Source organism: Prionailurus bengalensis, chromosome B1 (assembly GCF_016509475.1).
Source record: "Prionailurus bengalensis isolate Pbe53 chromosome B1, Fcat_Pben_1.1_paternal_pri, whole genome shotgun sequence".
In the NCBI taxonomy this organism is placed as follows: domain Eukaryota; kingdom Metazoa; phylum Chordata; class Mammalia; order Carnivora; family Felidae; genus Prionailurus; species Prionailurus bengalensis.
In genome coordinates this window covers 203,124,550-203,143,789 of record NC_057344.1, presented here as the reverse complement: position 1 = coordinate 203,143,789, position 19,240 = coordinate 203,124,550, and the positions used below count along the sequence as shown (strand labels likewise).

Sequence of the window (19,240 nt, the reverse complement as noted above, 5' to 3'; positions counted from 1 at the left end):
TTCGCCTGTTGTGAATCATCTGCGGTGGCCACGGGTATGCGGTCCTGATTTGACGGTCCCGTCAGCAGCTCTGTGGCCGGTGGCCTCACGACCGTCCCGTGGTCCCGCCCTCAGCAGGGCCCGGGCGCCAGGCCCGCACGGGGCATGTTACGCGTGGCTCTTGGGTTTCCCTCCCCACGGCCTCCCGTGGCTGGGCACCGTTTGTGTCCCTGGTGCACAGAAGAGAAACTGAGGCCGGCGAGGTGCCGGGCGCTGGATGGAGGAGTGGCCGCGTGCGGGACCCACATCACCCCTTTCCCCGGAGCGCGTCCAACGGCCTGTCTGCGTCGGCCCATTCGCTGGCTAGTGCATTGTCTCGTGGAAGCCCCAGGGGTCCCACCCTGCGCCCCGTGCTGGCTCACACGGGGGGAGGAACCGGGCGAGGGGTGAGGGGGTTCGGGCCCCGCAGAGGTGAGTGTCTGCGCCCGTGCAGACCCGACAGATGGCCGGGGCTGGAAGTGCTAAATGGAGGTAGCTTCCGCCAAACTGCTCTCCCCAGGGCCGTCCCGATTTCTGCCTTTGCCCAAAGGAGGCCTGAGTTCCCGGTCCCGCCCCCTCCCAGCCCGTGCGGGCAGGGCAGCGTGTGTGTTCCTATTTGCCGAGAGGGTGGGAAGCAAGCCCCCGCCCCCCACCTTTGAGCTGCCTTCCCCGGGGACTGGGGACGCCGAGAGCCCTTTCTCCATTTCCGGGCCACTTGTGCCTCCGCAGATTTCCTGTCCCTCCTTTGCCTATTTTCCTATCGGCTGCTCATCTGTGTTTGTTGACTCGGAAGGCGGATGGGTGTGTGGACTGCGCTTTGTCAGGCCGGGGATGGCTCCCCGGTGATCTCGGTGCAGGATGGCACCCCCACGGGCCGGGGGGCGTGTGCGTGTCCGGGGGTGTCGGTGGCACAGTAGCCCGGCTGGCAGAAACACGGCCCCCCCCCCCCCCCAGCCCACCCTTCTCGGTGGCTGGTCTGCCCTGCAGGCGGCTCTGGGGGCCACCGAGGTGTCCCTGGGCCTCCTGCAGCTTCCCGTGGCCCCAGGCTTCCCAGCTGCTGACCCCTCCGCCGGACCCACTCCCCTCTGAAGCTTTTTCTGTCTCGTTCGGAAGCCGGCAGAATTTGTTCGATTCTTTGTTTATTTATTACTTTTATTTTTTAATGTTTATTTTTGAGAGAGAGAGAGAGACAGAGTGTGAAGGGGGGAGGGACAGCGAGAGAGGGAGACACGGAATCCGAAATGGGCTCCAGGCTCCCAGCCGTCAGCACCGAGCCAGACGCGGGGCTCGAACCCACGAGCCGCACAAACCGTGAGATCGTGACCTGAGCCGAAGCCGGACGCCTAATCAACAAGCCACCCAGGCACCCCTCCCCTTCAGATTTTAGAGCCCAGCCCTGCTGATGCCCTGACTCAGGAGCTTGGCCTCCTGAACAGTGAGAGCACAGGTGTCTGCCGTTCAAGCCCCCCAGTGTGGGGTCATTTGTCACCGCAGCTGTGGAAACCTGATGCCGTCACCAGCTGGGAAGGACAGACGTCATTTAGCAAGCGCCACCGTCTCCCAGGCTGGGCACCAGGTGCCTTCACCTACAACCTGTCATTTGTCTCCCTGCAGCCCGGCAGGTAGGCATCCCCCTTTAATGGACAAGGAGACTGAGGCTCAGAGAGGTTATGTCTCTGGGTCAAGGTCACCCAGCTGCTCAGCGATGATGGAGCTGGTTGCACTCCCAGGGCGGCCCGAGCTGCAGAAGGGGAGGTGAGGGAAGCGGCGGGTGGACGCAGACGGGCGTGGCATTCTCTTTTCCCGCTATGGATTGCCGGGGGCTTCCAGGCAGAGGTGTCCGGCACGCAGCTGGTGCTGGGGGCTGAGTGCTCAGGAGAGGCCGGGGCTGGGCCCTAGAAATCCTTGCTCAGGGCCCGGACGGTGTCACAGATCCCTCCAGACCCCAATTTTTATGCCCCTGAAAAAGCGTCGGTGTCTTCTTTCCTTTAAAGTCACCTTGAGAATCTGTACCGTCTGCTGGAAAGTTCCAGGCTCCGATCTCATTTGTTTCTCGTCTTTTCAGCAGATGTGAGTGAACAACAGAGCAGCGATTGGTGGGGAGTGAAGGATCATGCCGGAATGTGGGGCAGGGGTGTGCCGGGAGGAGGGGGAGGGAGCCCATAGGATCCTCACTGGCGGAGATGCTGGGGCCGCCTGGGGCCACACACTCCTTTCCTTTTTGGTCGGAGCCCCTTCCCAAGCCGCCTGATGCACCCGACTGCTCCTGGGGTGCGGGCTGCTGTGTGGGCGGCAGGGGAGGACTGTCCACGAGGCAGGGTGGCCGGGACCGCATCCTCGAGCGTGCGTGTGTCCTTCCAGGCACCTGTCAGCCCCGCCCACCCGCGCTGTGCAGAAAGAGCGACTTTCTCTCTTTTCTTTCGATCACTTTGTTTCACTCGGGCCCCCCTCCCTGGCAGGTGTGGATGCTGGGCTAGAAGTTTCTACACGGCAGGTGGCGACCCATTTGTGGGCGTGAAATCAGTTCAGTGGGTCACATCGGGACTGGTTATGTAAGAAGGGGAACTGGCTAGAGAAATGGCAGCGCCCGTCGCGAGCGATAAAAGTAGGTATTGTCTGGTGAAAAACAATAGTTATATATTTACGTGCGGCATAAACCACGGCTGTGTGTGGTGACCGAGGAATGAGCCCTGCAAACTGTACCGCGTCTTTGTCCGCGGGACCTAGGGGTGCGGCCGTATTTGGGAGGCGGTTTTTGCAGATGGGATTAAAGGAAGGATGTTGTGATGGGGGGATTATCCTGGATTAGCCGCGCGAGCCCTAAATGTGATTGCGGTATTCTTAGAAGAGGAGGCGGAGGGAGGTTATAGGGACAGACGCACAGAAAACAAGAACACGTGACCGCAGAGGCAGGGGTGGGGGTGATGAGGCCACAGGCAGCGAGGGCCGGCTGCCCCGGAGGCTGGAAGGGGGGCAGGGGGGCAGATTGTCCCCAGAACGGCTGCAGCCCTGCGGGTACCTTGAGTTCGGCCCAGCGGCACCGATTCTGGACTCCGGGCCTCCGGAACCGCGGTCAGCACCCCGGTTCCAGAACGTTCGTTACGGCCGCCGTGGGAAGCTTACGCACCGTGGAACACGCAGCCCCGTGCGCAGAGCCCCACACCCTGGCTCGGGGCCCGTGGCTGGCTGGGGCTCCACGTGGTGGCCCTGCTCTCGCTCGAACCTTCCTCCTGGGAGCAGCACGCTGGCGCGGGAACGTTCTCCTTGTTCAGAGGCAGCAGCTCGATAGGACAGGTGGAAACGTGTGAGGCCTGTAGGCACGGCTGCACGCGGTCACTTCCGCCCGAGGGTCACTGGCCAAAACCAGCCACGTGAGCAAACAGGAAGTTACCGGGCAGGAGAGTGCTCTGTTCCCCAGGGTAGACTCCGGGAAGGTACATGCACACCTGTCCCCCGGGACCCCTGTCTGGGGGACACATCCGATTTGTGTGCTGCTGTGGGAACAGTTGTGAAGCTGCTGGCCAGTGACGCGGAGCCCGGTGCACGGTGCTTGCTCCCAGGGCCCTTGATCCCGAGGTCGGTGGGTGTCACGGCCCCGCTCTGCCTGTTGGCTCGACTCTTCTGAGCTTCTGGCTGGAAGTTTCTAGGCGGGGCGGAAGCCTCACCTGCTCACCTCACATCTTCGGAGGAAAAGAGGGGCTCATCCTGCGGGGTCTGGGGAGGGGAGAGGGTGGTTCCCCCAAAGCCCCGTTGGTCACAGCCCCAGGATGGGATGTGCAAATTGCAAACTAGCGTAAGCCCGTCGGGGTCCCGGTCCCTGGCCTTCAGACCACATGGTTGACCTTGAAGGCTGAGGCCTATGCCAAGGGGTGAGACTCCCCCGCGAGGCTGGGAATGTATAACCTTCCCTCCCGTTGGGCGCCCGCCACACTGCGCCTCCTGCCCGCTGCAGAGCCAGTGGGGAAGGGGCAGGGCGTAGGCACCCCCTCCACGCCTCGAGCTGGGGAACCCACCTGAGGCGGTGGAGGAGGAAGCCATTAGTCTCTGGACCCCGGGCCTCTGTGGGTGAGGGTTGTCTCCACCCTCAGTGTCCCCGTGAACCAGGGGCAGCCTCCTGGGGACCTGACGGCCCCTGCAGATGGGGGCGCACGGTGCAGTGGGGCCGGGGCTCCATGGGGTGATCGGTCCCAGGACCCAGGCAGCGGGGGGCCGGGACAGTCACCTGGAGAAGAATGGAGCCCGGGCCTGCACTGTGATTTCTGCCCGAGGGTCCCAGAGTCCACGGAGCCCCCACCGTGATACGGCCCCCCTCTCCCGGGAGGCTGATCCGACAGCATTGGGGCAGATGGCCCTCCTCGCAAGCGGGCATTCTGGCCCCCGGCCGAGGTGGACTGAAGGTATGCGGCCTTGGGGGTCCCTGGGGGCGACTTTGAGGAGGGGACCCGGGGCTGAGAGGCTCAGAGAGGGCGTAAGACAGAGGCTGGCCCCTGCCCACCTTCCCACCGCAGCGAGCACCCCAGCCTCATGGAGCGGGGGCCCTCCGCACTCCTAGAACGTCTCCTGTCCAACCTCACGCAGGCTGTTCCTTCCCCGTGTCCAGCCGCTAGCTGCCCCTCGGCCTCTGCCTGTCCACCGGCCCCTTCCTCTGGGGCACCGGTCACTCGCAGAGGGCTCTGCCAGACCCCCCGACTCACAGCCCACAGCCCCCTCCTGCTCACCAGAGCCGGCTGCACCCCGCCTGTCTCTCTGCCTCAGTTTCCTCTTGGAGACAACGGGGACACGATGGCTCCTGTCTCGGGTATGGAGCAGCACGTGGGACTTGCTGGGTGCTCAGAGGGGCGCTGAGGTCGTGGTCACCATCCTCGTTTCTGTGCGGAGCTGGGCACGGGGACACAGGGCATGGACGGCAGAATCAGGGAACAGGAAACTCCTCACGTTTATGAGCCAAAGAGGCTATAACCCTGTGCCCCGGGTGGATGATTTGTGCTCACGTGTGGGTCCCTCGGGGCCCGGTAGCGACGGCCCAGACAGCCCTGGGGGTTTCCTGCGGTGGCCTGAGGGACACTAGCCCCAGCGACCAGGTGGGGAGGAGGATGTGTCAGACCGTGGCGATGGGTGGCAGTCAGATTAGGTGAGGAAAGCCCCATCCCGGCCGCCAGCACCTGCTCCTAACTCTTCAGAGCTGGTGGGATGGGGTGTTTCCTGCCGGGTGCCTTCAGAGGGGTCCCTCGGCCCGCCCAGCGCTGCACCAAGGGCCACTGGTGTCACCCCAAAGCCTCTTAACGGTGGTTATTGATGACCAGTGTGCACACACCTGTGGGTCCCCTGTGGCCACATGCTGGGCCCAGGCCTGTGCTTACTGTGTGTGTATAACTCCGGGACCGAAGCCAGCAGAGGGGCTCTGAGGACGTGCAGCGCGTCAGCTGGACCCCCCCGAGGTCCTGGCACCGCCGTTCACGACCAGCGTCCTTCCCGAGCCTCAGTTTCCCCTCTGGCACGTTGGGGCCGTGCAGTGGATTCAAAAGGTCCGCCCCGAGTCACGTCCACCCAGAAGCTTGACCTGTGACCTTATCGGGAGTAAGGGTCTTTGCTGGTGTCATCAAGATAGGGCTGGAAATGAAGTCATCCGGGACCAGGGCGGGCCCCAAATCCGGTGACAGGCGTGCTTACCAGAGACAGGAGGGGACGCGCACGTGGACACGCGGGCAGAGGCCACGTAAAGAAAGAGGCAGAGGTTGTCGTGACGTGGCCAGGAGCCCCCGGAGCCGGAAGCTGCGGGGAGGGATCCTCCCCGGGAGCCTCCAGAGGGAGCGCGTGCGGCCCTGTGAACGCAGATCTGGGGCTTTCGGCCTCCGGAACTGCGGGAATGTAACGTCGCACGTGAAGCCCCCTGTTTGTGGGGCTGTGCCGGGCAGTCCCAGCACAAGGGCCGTGGGGTCGCGCTGCCCGCACCGGGCACACGGGGGCAGGAGATGGGCCCGGCCCCTCCAGCCCCGCCCGTCTCTTTCCAAAGTCCCTTTCCCGGACGCCCAGGAAACAGGTGCACCTTTGGGGGTTGGTGGGAGTCTATTTCGGTGTGCCGGGAAGGGGTTGGCCCTGCCCTTCCTCGGGCATGCGGATGGCAGCTGCCACGTGACCTTCTGGAGAGTCCGTGTGGAGACGTGCTGGCCCCAGAGACTCTTCTGCTGGTTCAGCCGCGGCCCGCAGCCTCGCCCGGTGCCGGTCCCCGGAGAGGAGGCCACGCTCCACGGGGATGCCGGGAGGAGACACAGGTAAAGCTGGCAACTGCCCTTTTGGCCGAGACCTTCCAGGCGGAGGGGAAAGCTTGAGCCCCACAAGCAAGCTTTGGGGGGGTCTGACACGAAGGGAGGCGGTCTAACGGAGCGCCGCTGTTTGTGAACGTGGTGAGGGCCAGCACTTGTGAGCGCCGACTGTATGCCAGGTTTTGGGGACTTTCCGTGACGGCGTCTTGACGACAGCCCTGTGGAGTGACCCATCTCACAGACGAACAGGCCGAAACCCGGGGAAAGGGAGCTTGGACCCCCAGGAACAGAGGGAGGCGGGGATGTACCAGGAAGAGCTTCTGAAGCCCGGGCGGTGGGCGGAGGGGGTGCAGGGCCTGCCTCCCGCAGGTGCCTCGCCTCATGGGGCCTCTGTCTGGGCACGAGTGGGCACCTCATGTCCGGGCGGCTGGGACAGACCCTTCCCCTCACCGGTTCTTCCTGCAGAGTAGGGGCCGGGACCCCCTCACCCCTCTCTCCCCGTCCGCACCTCACACTCTGGGGCAGCGTGGCCCGGAAGCTGACCGGTGAGACCCGAGCCCCTCTGGCCTGGCCTTGCTGCGCCCTGGACAGGGCACTTGGCCGCTCCCGGGGGCGCCCCAGCGACCCCCCCGTAACCTGAGGTTGATTGTGGCTCCCCTGCCCGAGGTGTCGTGAGCGGACACGGCGGACATTTGACACTTGTTTCCCCGAAGCTTGTGGCTTCGCCCCCACTGGCCGTGCTTACGGCACCAGCTGGCTTGGGGTCAGGTGACGTCCCCCCGGCCTGGCGGGTGTGCCGGATTGTTCTGAAATCCCCAGTGGATCCTGGGAGCCCAGGCATGTGACCACGACGTGCGTCTCTCCAGTGGAATTTCCATGCTGACGCGGGATGGGTCTCCCTGCGCAGCCGGACACACCGCGTCCTTCACATCGGTCGGTGGGCGGGGACGCTGGTGGCGAAGGGCGAACAGGGGTCATGAAGAAAGATGGCCCAGACCCTGTGCAGTAGGGACCACTGTTGCCGGTTCACGGATGAAGAAATGGCATCTTGTAATAAAAATTGCAGTAAAGGAAATGTGATTCTATTTATGTAAGATTATAGTAAAAGCTAAAAACTAAAAATGCTGTGGGTCCCTTAGGAAAAAAAAAATCAGGCTAAATCTCTGTGCTCTCAGATGAAGCGGTGCTTTCTTAGAAACGACAGCACGGACCCAGCCAAAGAAAACGCAAATAAATTGGATGTCGTCAAAATTAAACGTTCTCATCCCACGACGAACATTATGAGGAAGATGAAAACAGCTTGCAGATCTGGAGACGGCCGTCGCCAGTGTTGTATGCGATCCAGGACTTATGTGTGGAACGTGCACACAACCCTTATAGCTCGGGTCTCCAGAAAGACAGCACATTAAGCAGACGAAGGGTCTGAAAAGACGCTTCTCCGCAAGGGATTTTCAAGTCTGAACAAGCACGCGAAAGTGTTCAACATCACTCGTCGTGGGTATGGGCAGCAACCACCTGCTCAGTGGCCGTGGTCGGAAAAACAAGGATGTGGGGACTCTGGAGGCTCGCCCCCTGCGGCTGGTAGGGATGGGAAACAGCAGAGCCATTTAGCCAAAGGTCTGGCGGGTCCTCAGATGGCTAAACACGGAGTCACCGTGTGAATGGCCGCTTCCCAATTCAGACGTACCCAAGGGAAATGGACTCACATGTCCACACAAAGGAGATCGTGCCCGAATGGTCACAGCAGGCCGGAAAGTGGGAGCAACCCTAGAGCCCATCGACTGGCAGGTGGATGCGTTCGTGGGATGGAATGTTAGTGGCCGCTAAGAGCCTTCGGCCCTGACTCACGCTCCAGTGCGGATGAACCGTGGAAGCCAATCTGTAGAGACAGAAAGTCAATTATCAGTTGTCAGGGGCTGGGACAGAGGAGGGATGGGGGGTGACGGAAATGGGCGGGGAAGTCTTTTTGGGATGATGAAAATGTGCTAAAATTGATCGTGGCGACCGACACCCTACTCTGTGAAAACAGATGATACCTGAACAACACAGGTTTGAACCGAGCGGGTCCATTTATACGTGGATTTTTTTCAGCAAATATACATACAACACAGGAAATGTGTTTTCTCTTCCTTATGATATTTATTTTTATTTTTTTAAATTTTTTTAACGCTTATTTATTATCGGGAGAAAGAGACAGAGCAAGAGCAGGGGAGGAGCAGAGAGGGGGAGGCACAGAATCCGAAGCAGGCTCCAGGCTCCGAGCTGTCGGCACAGAGCCCGACGCGGGCTCAAACCTGAGATCATGACCTGTGCTGAAGTCGGACGCTTAACCGACTGAGCCACCCAGGCGCCCCCCGATGATATTTTTTAATTTTTTTTCAATGTTTATTTATTTTTGGGACAGAGAGAGACAGAGCATGAACGGGGGAGGGGCAGAGAGAGAGGGAGACACAGAATCAGAAACAGGCTCCAGGCTCCGAGCCATCAGCCCAGAGCCTGACGTGGGGCTCGCACTCCCGGACCGCGAGATCGTGACCTGTGCTGAAGTCGGACGCTTAACCGACTGAGCCACCCAGGCGCCCCCCGATGATATTTTTAATAGCATTTTCTTTCCCCTAGCTTACGCTATTGTAAAACCCCAGCATATAGTACACGTAACATACAAAATACACGTTAATCGACTCTTTCTGTTGTCCGTAGGCTCTGGGCAATAGGAGGCTAGTAGTCGCTAAGGTTTGGGGGACTCAAAAGTTATGCTTGGATTTTCAACTGCATTAGGGGTGGTTGGTGCCTCCAACCCCGTGTCGTTCAAGGGTCACCTTTACACCAACAATCATAAAGTTGTGCATTTTAGGCAGGTGAGTTGTGTGGCATGTGAATTGTAGCTCAATAAAACTTTTGTTTGAAGTGGACGCGGGGCACCTTCTGGAGAGCGGCGTGGGTCCTGGGCGCGTGCTCAGGGTATTGTTTTTGAAGAGAGTGCGTCTGGGACACGAGGGCGAGGCATCGGTTCTGTCCCCCGAGAAGATTACGTTGTTGTATCGTATCGCATCCTAGGTCGTAGCATGTCACACGTCCTAGGTGTGCGTGTGTGTGTGAGAACGTATACGGATAACGTCTTGTTTGCGGCTCACGGGACTGCCTGCTGGGATGGTCGCGGTGGCTGATGTCAGCATAGAAGGTTAGCAGGGATTGTAATTCTTCAACTTCTGTGTGCTGTTTGGGTCACCAAAAAGAAGGTATTTTTGCTGTCGATACCTAAGGAATTGTGGTCTCGGGGGGCGGGCAGCGGCTCCGGGATGGGCTCCCACGCGGCACCACGTGACATCAGAAGACGTCTGGGCCCGTCCGGGTGGAGCAGGGGCCCGTCACCGCGGGCGGGCTGTGTGACCGGGCGTCGGTGACCCTGGTGCGCCTGAGCTCAGAGGGGGGTGGGGTCTGTGGCTGTTGGTTTGTGCACTGGACGCTGTCAGTGCGCGTGAAATGCCCCGGGAGACGTCGGGGTGACGGGCGGTGTGGTGTGTGTGTCGAACTGATGTCCTGCATGTCTCAGCTTTCCCTGGGCCCCAGGCCAGCACTCTGGATGCCTGGTTTTAATTAGACTCAGGACATGCTTCCCCTGCCACGGCCCTTCCGTGGCCCAGCGAGCAGGAGGAAAGCGCAGAGGGGCCCGCACGTGAGTGGGGGAAGGGCCCGAGGAGACAAACCAGTCCTGTGACCGCCCCCCTCCCCGTTCCAGCTACAGCTGTGTGATCTTCCCAAGCTGCTGAGCATCTCTGAGCCCCAGGCTGCTTATCTGCAGAGTGGGGTGGTCACAGCTCTCGGGGCCACAGCGGACGGGGGGCATCGTCACGCCCTGAACCCGCCCGCGTCTGCTCCTATGCCGTTATAGCCCCCAAATCATGGGAAGCTGAAGTTTGCCTCTGCCCGCTTGTAGGTCAGCGCTGGTGGTCGCCCCCCCACCCCATGACTCCAAGGGGACCCCCAATCTCACCCCCAGACGCCCGCCCCACTGGGCAGATGTGTCTCAGGGGCTCCCATGAGCGTCTGGTGTTATCCTCCCCAGGCCCTGGCGGTCCCACGGAGGAAGGAGGGAGGGCACGGAGGCCTGGAGGGGCACGGCTGCCCAGCAGAGGTGAGAACGGGGCCCCGTGGAGGTAGACTCGACTGTCCTTCTGGAAGGCCACACACACCCGCCAGGTCCCTCGCGCGCCTCCCCCCAGCATGGCGCGGCGGGCAGGGGAGACCTGGGTCCAGTCCCGGCCCGGGCAAGTGGCTTCGCCGCTCAGAACCTCTGTCTGTCCATCTGTAAAGCTGCCACCAGAGTCCAGTTCCCAGTTGTGTGAATGAAGTGACGACTGGAGGAGAGGTGGCCGGTGCTCACTGGGCTCAGGAAATGGGCAGCGTCCTCCTGGGACACAGACAGGGAGGCGAGGTCAAGGGGGGACAGTGACCTCTCAGACCCCTGTGGCCACCCCTGCCGGATCCAAAGCCAGGGGCGCTCCCAGGGGCTTGGACTTGCCGACGGTGTCCAGTGGGCAGCTGGGCCCCCGTCCGGGCGGGGTGTCTCCGGGTCATGGCTGCAGCCCTGTCTTCTGAGTCCTGGGCTGCACAGGCTGGTGATCCTGACTGGCCAGGGTGCACCGGGGGCGCACTGGCAGCCTCCGGCCAGCGGGCCCCACACCGACGGGGTCCCGTGGCAGCTGGCCCAGCGGGAGGGCCTCGGCCCTCACAGACCTCGGTGGGAGGCCACAGCTGGGGCCGGAGGTCACATGGCCCGCGTTCCTGTCTCAGCTGTCCCCCGTCCCCGTATCCTGCTCTGGGAGCCGACTGGGGACGGAAACCGCCGGATGCAGCGCCTGGCACTTAGCCCAGGCATGGGAACCGAAAGATGATGTCACACACGTCATTGTCACCCGTGCTGATGCCCCGTGCAGTGCTTTGAGTCATCGGATGCGTGTCCTGTTCCCGTTAGGTTTGAGGAACGTTTACTGGGGCACATGCCGGGTACTGGACCCTGGGTGTACGTTCCAACCCAGACAGAGTCGCTTACTGCTCTAGAGGTGACCACCCTGGCCTGTGGCCATGTGACTGGAGGGTCAAACACCGGCCTGGGGGCCTGGAGACCCCAGCCCCGCGCCCGGCCTGCCCAGACTCTGTGTGACCTGGGCGGGGCCCGCCCCTCTCTGCCATTGGCCGTTCCCCCTGGGCCTGTGTGGGGACAGGACGGGCCCAGATGCCCTGACCTTCCGGAATGCCACCCGTGAGGTCCTCAGATGCCTCTCCGGTCAGGAGGAGCCGCTCTTCCGGCAATGAAATAATACCCTTGGGGACGTGGGTGGAGAGGCCTCCCGGACCAGCTGCTTGGAGCGTGGAGCATCCTGGGAATTGCCAGGAGCCCCGGCTGAGGCCTGCAGGAGGCCCTGCGGCCAGCCTGAGCTTCCGGGGGCTGCTCACGGCCGCATTGCCCCCCCCCGCTTCTGCCTCGGGAAGGAGCCCCCCCCCCCCCCGCCATGGGCCAGCCCTGCCCCAGCGCCCTCCTCAGAAAGCCTGGCGGGGGGGAGGGTAGGGGTGGCGGGTAACATCATCGTCCCCCTGCGGATGGAAAACAGGCTCGGGGGGGTGGGGCACCAGCACATCCCAGGCCTGGCTTCTGGCTCTTTCCACCCGTGGTGATGGCGGATTTGTTTCCTGGGGATGCAGTAACAAAGTCCCCACCGACTGGGGCTTGTCCAGCAGATGTCGGCTCACATTCTGGAGGGGGGGGGGCCCTGAGATCAAGGTGTCGCTGGGGTGGGGTCCTTCCGAGGGCCGTGAGGGAAGGACCTCTCCTCGGCTTGCAGACAATTGTCCTGTCTCTGTGTCTGCACGTGGTCCCCTCTGTGTCCTGATGTTCACTGTGCATAAGGACAGTCGTGTTGGAGCAGGACCCACCCGATGATCTCACTTCAGCTTGACCACTTGTGTAAAGACCTTGCCTCCAAGTCAGGTCATATTCTGAGGCGCTGGGGGCTAGGGGGTCAACATATGAATCTGGGGGGACACAATTCAGCTGTCACAGACAGGCTCTTTCTGTGGCCCCTGGGACCCCCCCTTTTGACCACACACACTCTGCAGGGAGGGAGGGAGACTGGGCTGGCTTTTCTTCCCTCCCCCCATCAAGTATGAGGCTCGCTCAGTCCAGGCTCCGTGGGGCTGCCCGGTGTCCCCCCCCTCCCCCCCAGGCTGTGTGTGGCTGAGAGTGACTTTGTGGGAATGTGCTCCCATCTCCGGGCAGGAAGAACCACGGGGCAGCGGGGGTCTGAGCTCCGTCCGCCGGGATCCAGATGCCGAGCTGCTGTCACTCTGATGGAGAGTGATCTCTGACCCCTGGCCTCCCTGGGTCTGGCGGGGTTGACCCTGTGCAGCTCCCCCCACCTACCCAAAGGGCCCGCAGCAGTGCCCTGGGAGCAAGGGGCCCACGTCGGGCGGGGTGGCCCAGGATTCACACCCACACCCAGGCCTCCTGGACGGGGAGCGTGACCCAGGCGGTCTGAGGTGAACTGGGCCCTCTGTTCCCCCAGCCCCGTGCTGGCCTTTAGGGGGCCCCGGAGAGAGACGGGAGCCCCCAGTGGGGTCTCCAGCAGAGGCGGCCAGAGGTTCACTGGCCGTTTTGGAGAGGAGATGTCGCTTGTTCCAGGTGGCAGTCGGTGGCCCAGGGGGACCTCTCTGCTGTGGCATCGAGAGGAGCCAGTGCCCAGAGCACCCCCCAGGGCGTGGGGCTCAGCACGCGGGCTCCCCGTGAGCGCGTTGTGGGTACAGAGGAGGCCTGAGAGGTCAGTCGTCTTCGCAGGTGAAGGGGCAGGAGCCACACTCCCAGGAGACGGCGTGGGGGGGGGCCAGGGCTGGTGCTGGGACCGTCGAGGACAACTTTGGGAAAGGGTCTGGGGTCAGCAAGCAGTGGGGGAGAAGTCAGGGAACCAGGTGGGCACGGGGCATGGAGGCGTGGGGGTCCCTCGGGGACATGGGTCCTATGGGCTGTGGGCAGGGTATTGAGCAGGTCAGGGACCCGAGCAAAGGACCTGACCTTGCTGGTGCTCAAGGCCGCCTTCCCTGGTCCTGCCACCTTGCCGGAGTTTGTCCTGGGGGCTCTGTTGTCCGGGCTGTCCCCTTGCTGTGAGCCGGTGGGCTCAAGGGGACAGTCTCCCACCAGGTCCAAATGGGGACCTCCCGAGACACTTGGGACTTTGGAGCCAGGGTAGGTTGTCGGGAGGAGGGCAGACCGGGGATTGAATCTTGACTCCACCCCTCCTGGCTGTGTGGCCTTGGGCTGGTTAGCTTACCTCTCTGAGCTTGGTTTCTCGCTCTGCCAAAAGGGCACAAGAGTGTCTACCCCAGGGTGGCAGGAAGGACTCCAGACAAGGTCATGCCAGACTTTGGGCATTTCCTTCCCTGAATCAAAGCAGCCAGCACATCCTCGTGGGACTTGGGCCGTGGAGGGAGGGACGTTCCTGTGTCTGGAGAGGTCTGGAGTGAGCCTCAGGCTGGCTGTGTGCAGAGGGGGGAGGCACGCCATGTCGGGACTTGGCAGGGGATTCTGGGGGTCTGGCTGTGGTTTTCTGTGGCCGAATAACACGCCACCCCAAATCTTCAGCACGGAACGTGCATTCTGGGACATTCACGGGTTCCGAGGGTCGGAAATCCAGAAAGGGCACGGCAGGGGCGCTTTCTGTCCTCCCCACGATGTCTGTGGTTTCTCCTGGGAAGACGTAAAGACTGGGGGTGACCCGAGAGCTGGGGATGACGGAGCCCCTGGAGGCGTCGTGGCTCACGTGGCTGGTGGCCCACGTGGCTGGCGGCCAGAACAGCTTCACGTGCGTGCTGCGTGCGATCCCTCTGTATTTGGGGTGGTCATGCTTCCTCACAGCGTGGCCTCTGGGCTCCAAGAATGCGCGTCCTTAAAAGCAAGTTTGTGGCGCGATGATCTGGCCTGGAAGCCACGTGGAGTTGTTTCCATCACATTGTTGGCCGAGGACGTCCCCAGATGTCCACCCGTGTTCCACGGGAGGGGTCTCCCACCCCGACACTTAGTGGGAGATGTGGTAAAACCACATTGGAGAAGAGCTTTGTGGGACGGGCATCTGCCTCCAGGAACTGCTCGGAGGGGTGAGCGTCCAGACCTCCAGAAGGAGGGGCGGTCACATCGCCGGATGCCCAGGCACGCGGCGTGCAGGTGGAGACGGGCACCTGTCCCAAAATGTTGCAGTTCAGTGTGGTGTGTGTCGATTCGTCCTATTTCTCGAACGCCTAGCAGGTGCCAGGCGCTGGGCTGGGTGCGGGGCCCCCGAGGGTGAAGGGGACGTTCAGCGCAGTGGGGTGAACAGGAGAGGAGGTTCGGCTCAGCCACCCAGCAGACACTTACCGCCGTGTCCCCGGCCCTGAGCGGGGCCCAGGGGACCCCCGGTGGCTCTGCCCCCAGACGTCATGGTGTCGGGCAGAAGTTGGCCGGGAGTGTACAGCACTTTCACATGCTCAGTTCTGCCCGCGAACGTTTGTGCTGAGCCCACGTCCCCGTCCTAGAACCCGGCCAAGCAGAGCTGATCGCTGCCGGCCTAGTGCAGTCTGGTCCTGGGGCAGGTCAAGGGCTCGTGTGGGCGCACTCAGCCCCACAGAGAAACCAGAGGCCACATCTGTGGGGAACCGGCCGAGGGCCAGGTCACTCCACTCCCGGGGGGTGGAGGCAACAGCTTCCCACGAGGTGGCATCCCCACAGGACAGGGGTCCCTGCGGTCCGATGGTGTGGGTATCGAAACGGGCCTGCGGGTGGCTGCTACGGGAGTTCAGGCGTCTGGTGCAACGAGCTTCTGGGTGGGGTGTTTCTGTCCCCCAACTCTGTGCCCTGGAGTGCAGACCGCTGGGGGCGGGAACTGCTGGGGCCCCGGCCCAGCCCCGAGCTCGGCAGGGAGCAGGTGCCCGCAGCGTCTTCGCTGGCGCTGGTGGAGGACTGGATGAATGACTTCCTGGAAGGGTCAGACAGGATCGCCCCTCTGGCCCGTCTGGGGAGCCTGCTTGCTGGGCCCAGGCTGCCGATGGCCTCGGCCAGCTCTGTGATTATAATTAGCAGTCGGCCCGTAAGTAGGTTAGCGAAGGGAGTGCTCCCGTGTGATTTGAAGTGATTTTCCGACACGCGGCACTGGGGAGGGCGGCGAGAGAGAGCGGGACCTACTCCTGACCTGAGGCACAGCATGTAAAACAGCGTTCTGAGGGCAGGGCAGACAGACCCTCCGGGGCACGGGGGTGGGGGCGTCACTAACTCTGTACTTAGGAAACCAGCGCCAAGAAACACGCGTGGCGGAGGGGTGCGCGAGCCACAGGGATGCTTATGGCCACGTGGGGCGTGTGAGAGCCATCTCCCCCAAACCGGGCCCAAGGGACACACACTTCCCAGACTTGGCCCCTGGCCCTGGGGGCCTTCCACGCGGGGGGAGGCGGGCACACAGGCTGACGGGCGGGGGCCACCCAGCGCGGTCGGGACTGTGATGGAAATGAGCACGGTGACGTGCCCTTGCTGAGGACCCAGAAGGCACCCGCCTACCTCGTGTCACCTCCTCCCGGAAGTTCTCCTTGATTGCACACAGGTCCATGCCCCGTGTGTGCCTGGGACCCACCCTGGGTATATCGGAGTCTCAGGAGTGGGTGTGCAGGCATGGTTTATGAGGCTAGTCGATATTAGAACACAGTCACGCAGTTTGGAACCCCGGCCGGTGGTTTGCAGGATGCAAACAGCAGAGGGGAGAGCACAGCGAAGCCATCACGGCTGGCGGGGCCGTGGGGTCCAGTCAGAACCGGAGCGCACAGGGTCCCACGTCCTGTACCGAGGTGCGTGTCCGTCTGGAGCAAACCCTGCACCGGATGACCAGGGACTGTGGGTCTTTGGCCCCGCCAGGCACAGCCAGCTCGGGCTCCAGCACGAACTGGACCCTCGGGGAAGGAACAGAACACCAGCACCAACATGAGAAAACGGAAGAAACGGCTGGAAATGTCCCGAGGATCACGAACGGCAGGTGCCTCGCGGTCTGGGAAGTGGGAGATGCATCGGGGTCCCCCATCTGGGAATGCCTATCCCCATCGCGGAGGTGGAAACAGGCTTCGGAGGGCATGTGACCTGCCCAAGGTGTCAGGGCCAGGGAGGGGCATAGCTCGCGTCAGTACGGCTCTCCGCCCCCCCCCCACCCCCTCCGTCGTCTACCCCGCCACATCACGAGGTGACTGGAGCGTGGAGGCAAATCTGGGGACATCTACAGACGAGGCTGGCGTGTGATGTGAGCCGAGGCATGGCCCTCTGGGAGCTTCCGGTCTCCCTCCTGGCAGCCTCCTCCCCGTCCCCACCCCCAGCTGCGGGGAGGCCCCTGAGATCTGGGGACCTGGGGGCCACCAGGCCAGCCTTGCACCAGGGGCTTCCTCGACTTTAATGGAGCCTAAAACAATTCCTCAGGAGACCGAGCTCCAATTTATAGATGTGAAAACTGAGGCTTCTTGGGATCCGGTCAGCTCTCCAAGGTCACGTGGCCGCCCCCGGATGTCCCAGCTCCAGCAGCACACGGCTTCTCCTGGGGAGAGAGCACGGTCGCAGCCTGGAGGGGCTGCCGGGCATCGCGGGGGCTGCGGGGCCGGCCCCCAGTCAGGGCGCGCTGGCCGCGTCCCTCCCCTGTGACCGCGGGCGTTACGCAGTGGTGGTGCCTGTAGTAATTCCTGTTCCCTGCGAGGCCCCCCGGTGCCGGGATTTCACTAGCACAGGGGGATTAAATGGCCACAGCCCTTTGTGGGATCGATTCGTGCCACTCGTGTTTATGTTTTACGTGATGATCACGGCTGGGGGTCTGTAGTGCGAAGAGCCCGCTGTGCGTGTGGTTAGGGCTCCGGCGTGGCCGTTCTCTCTCTCTCTCTCTCTCTCTCTCTCTCTCTCTCTCTCTCTCCTTTTCGTTTAAAAATTTTCCCTGACGTCGTCTCCTAGAGTGGCCGTCCGTCCACAGCAACACCGAACAGACAGCGGGGTTCCCACGGACGCCACACCCGGAATTTTCCGCCGGGGTTTGCATCTTGCGGTGGTGGGGTGTGCTTGCCGTAGAATGAGCTGAAGTTTCCGCTGGGGTGACTCCGGGCGGGACGAGTGTGCCGTGACAGGTGTCCCCACGGGGGTCTCGTGGCCGTAAACGCCCTCTGTGTGCCCGTTCACCCCTCCCGCTGATCTTTGTTTCCTGTTTCCATGGTTTTGCCTTTTCCAGAATGCCCTGTGCGTGGGATCCTACAGCCCCGTAGCGGGCTCGTTCTCTTGGTAACGTGCGTGTAGGATTCTCCCTGTCTTTTTGAGGCTTGGTAGCTAGTTTCTCGAGAATTCTCTTTTTTTAATGTACTACCCACACCCCGGACACCAGGGCTGCCCAGAACAGCCCATCCCTGTCCCGGGGCCGAGTGGAGAAAACCCTGGGTGTCGTCACGCGCTGGGCCTGGGCCATCTCTCGGGCCTCAGCTCCCTCAGCAGCATCAGGGACAACAGCTCACCGAGGACACATACCCCGGCGTGGTCTGCGTACGGGGGTTTCTTGCACAAGTGGGCATGTGCAGGAGGCGCAAGGGGTGAGTCCGTCTCGGGGGGTCAGAGGGCCCATGCCACAGATCTGCAGGATTCACGGGTGGGATCCGGGCAGGTGCCCGGCCGGAGGGAACACCTGTGCACGAGGCCCACGGCTGTCTCCGTGGCGCAGTGTCTTCTTCCCGCCACCAGAGGGCAGCAGCACCGCTCTCACCGCCCCGGAGGTCCCAGGAGGCTTTAGAGGGTCCCCTCCTCCGTGGGCAGGGTCGGGTCCCCTCAGCAAAGCGTGTCTTAAAGCAGCTCTGCCCGCAGGTCAGATATATCTCCAGGAGCCAGGCAACTGAGGGTGTCAGGCCGTGTGTTCTGGAAAATGACAATAGCTATTGTGCACCCAGCCCACATCCTAGCAACGCTCTGGGGCAGGTGATTGAACGAGGCAGCCGGGCGGAGGGACAGCTGCGTGGAAGGCTGGACGTTCCAGGTCACAGCACGTAGGAGGTGAGGCTGGGGCTGCGCCCAGGCCATCTGCCCCCACGCCCTGCACTCCCCCCCCACCCCCCCACCGGGACTCTGACAGTGACCTTCCCTCGCTGGCCTTGAGCCAGATCCCAGCAGTATAAAAACTTGCTTGTCTGCTCACGGACAGACGGTCGGCTGTTGTCCTTTGTATGCCTGACAGATGAGAAGATAACAGTGTCCAGTGTCGAGGATCTCAGTCCTCCCTGCACCGCCCCCCCCCCCCGCCCCCACCGCCCCTGCACAGTCTCCATGGAGCCTCGGAGGAGGACAGGGTGACTCCATGGCCCGCCGGGCCATTCACCGGCTTCAAACCCGGATTCCAGCGGCTCATCCCGCAAGGGGAGTCTTAACTTGAAGCCCAGTCTTGAATTTCGAGTCTTAAATTCAAATCCCGCCCCCTGCCTTCTTCCGCTAATTTTATCAAGTCGTAGATGAGACAGTTTCTGTACTCCTTCTGCAGGAAGGAGAATCACAGGGAGAGCCCAGTGTTGGCACTTCAGCTAGAGCGGGGGGGGTCGCTGTGGCTGCAGGGGGGCAGCAGAACTCGAGGGGCCCCGCCGGGCTCCGCGCCCGCAGTCTGCTGTTTGGATCCCTCTGGAGGCACAAGGCAGGCGCTGACTCCCGGCCCAGAGAGACGCCAAGTTACTTCCCATGCCGCTCCCCTCCTTTCCTGCACCTGCTTCTCGTCCCCAGATAGCCGGAACCCCGCTACCCTCGGGGTGTTCACAGCCTTCTCCCCCTCAGACAGCCTGCTGTCCCCAGCATGGCCCGCTCCCCCTCTGTGCCACCCACGCAGTGTCCCCACCTCGGGCGGGGACCGCAGCAGAGAGGAACCCCGCCCTGGTGCATGGGGGGCCGCCGGGATGCG

At 62.5% G+C, this 19,240-nt stretch overlaps 1 protein-coding gene across 23 annotated transcripts in view; it reads left to right on the top strand.

The window, feature by feature from the left end:
• Nucleotides 1–19,240, top strand: part of ABLIM2 (actin binding LIM protein family member 2) — a 139,803-nt gene that overhangs the window by 18,386 nt on the left and 102,177 nt on the right. For 13 of the 23 annotated variants that reach the window (XR_006296227.1, XM_043573073.1, XM_043573075.1 and 10 more), the window contains exon 1: nucleotides 6,181–6,290. The exons of 1 other annotated variant lie outside the window; for it this stretch is intronic. Coding sequence is in view for 21 of the 22 variants with exons in the window: in XM_043573073.1 (XP_043429008.1) it covers nucleotides 6,272–6,290 (19 nt within the window). In the remaining variant the exon portion in view is untranslated. Of the gene's footprint in view, nucleotides 1–6,180; nucleotides 6,291–19,240 lie in introns of those variants that run through there. 9 more of the 23 variants (XM_043573070.1, XM_043573068.1, XM_043573069.1 and 6 more) reach the window with 1 other exon arrangement.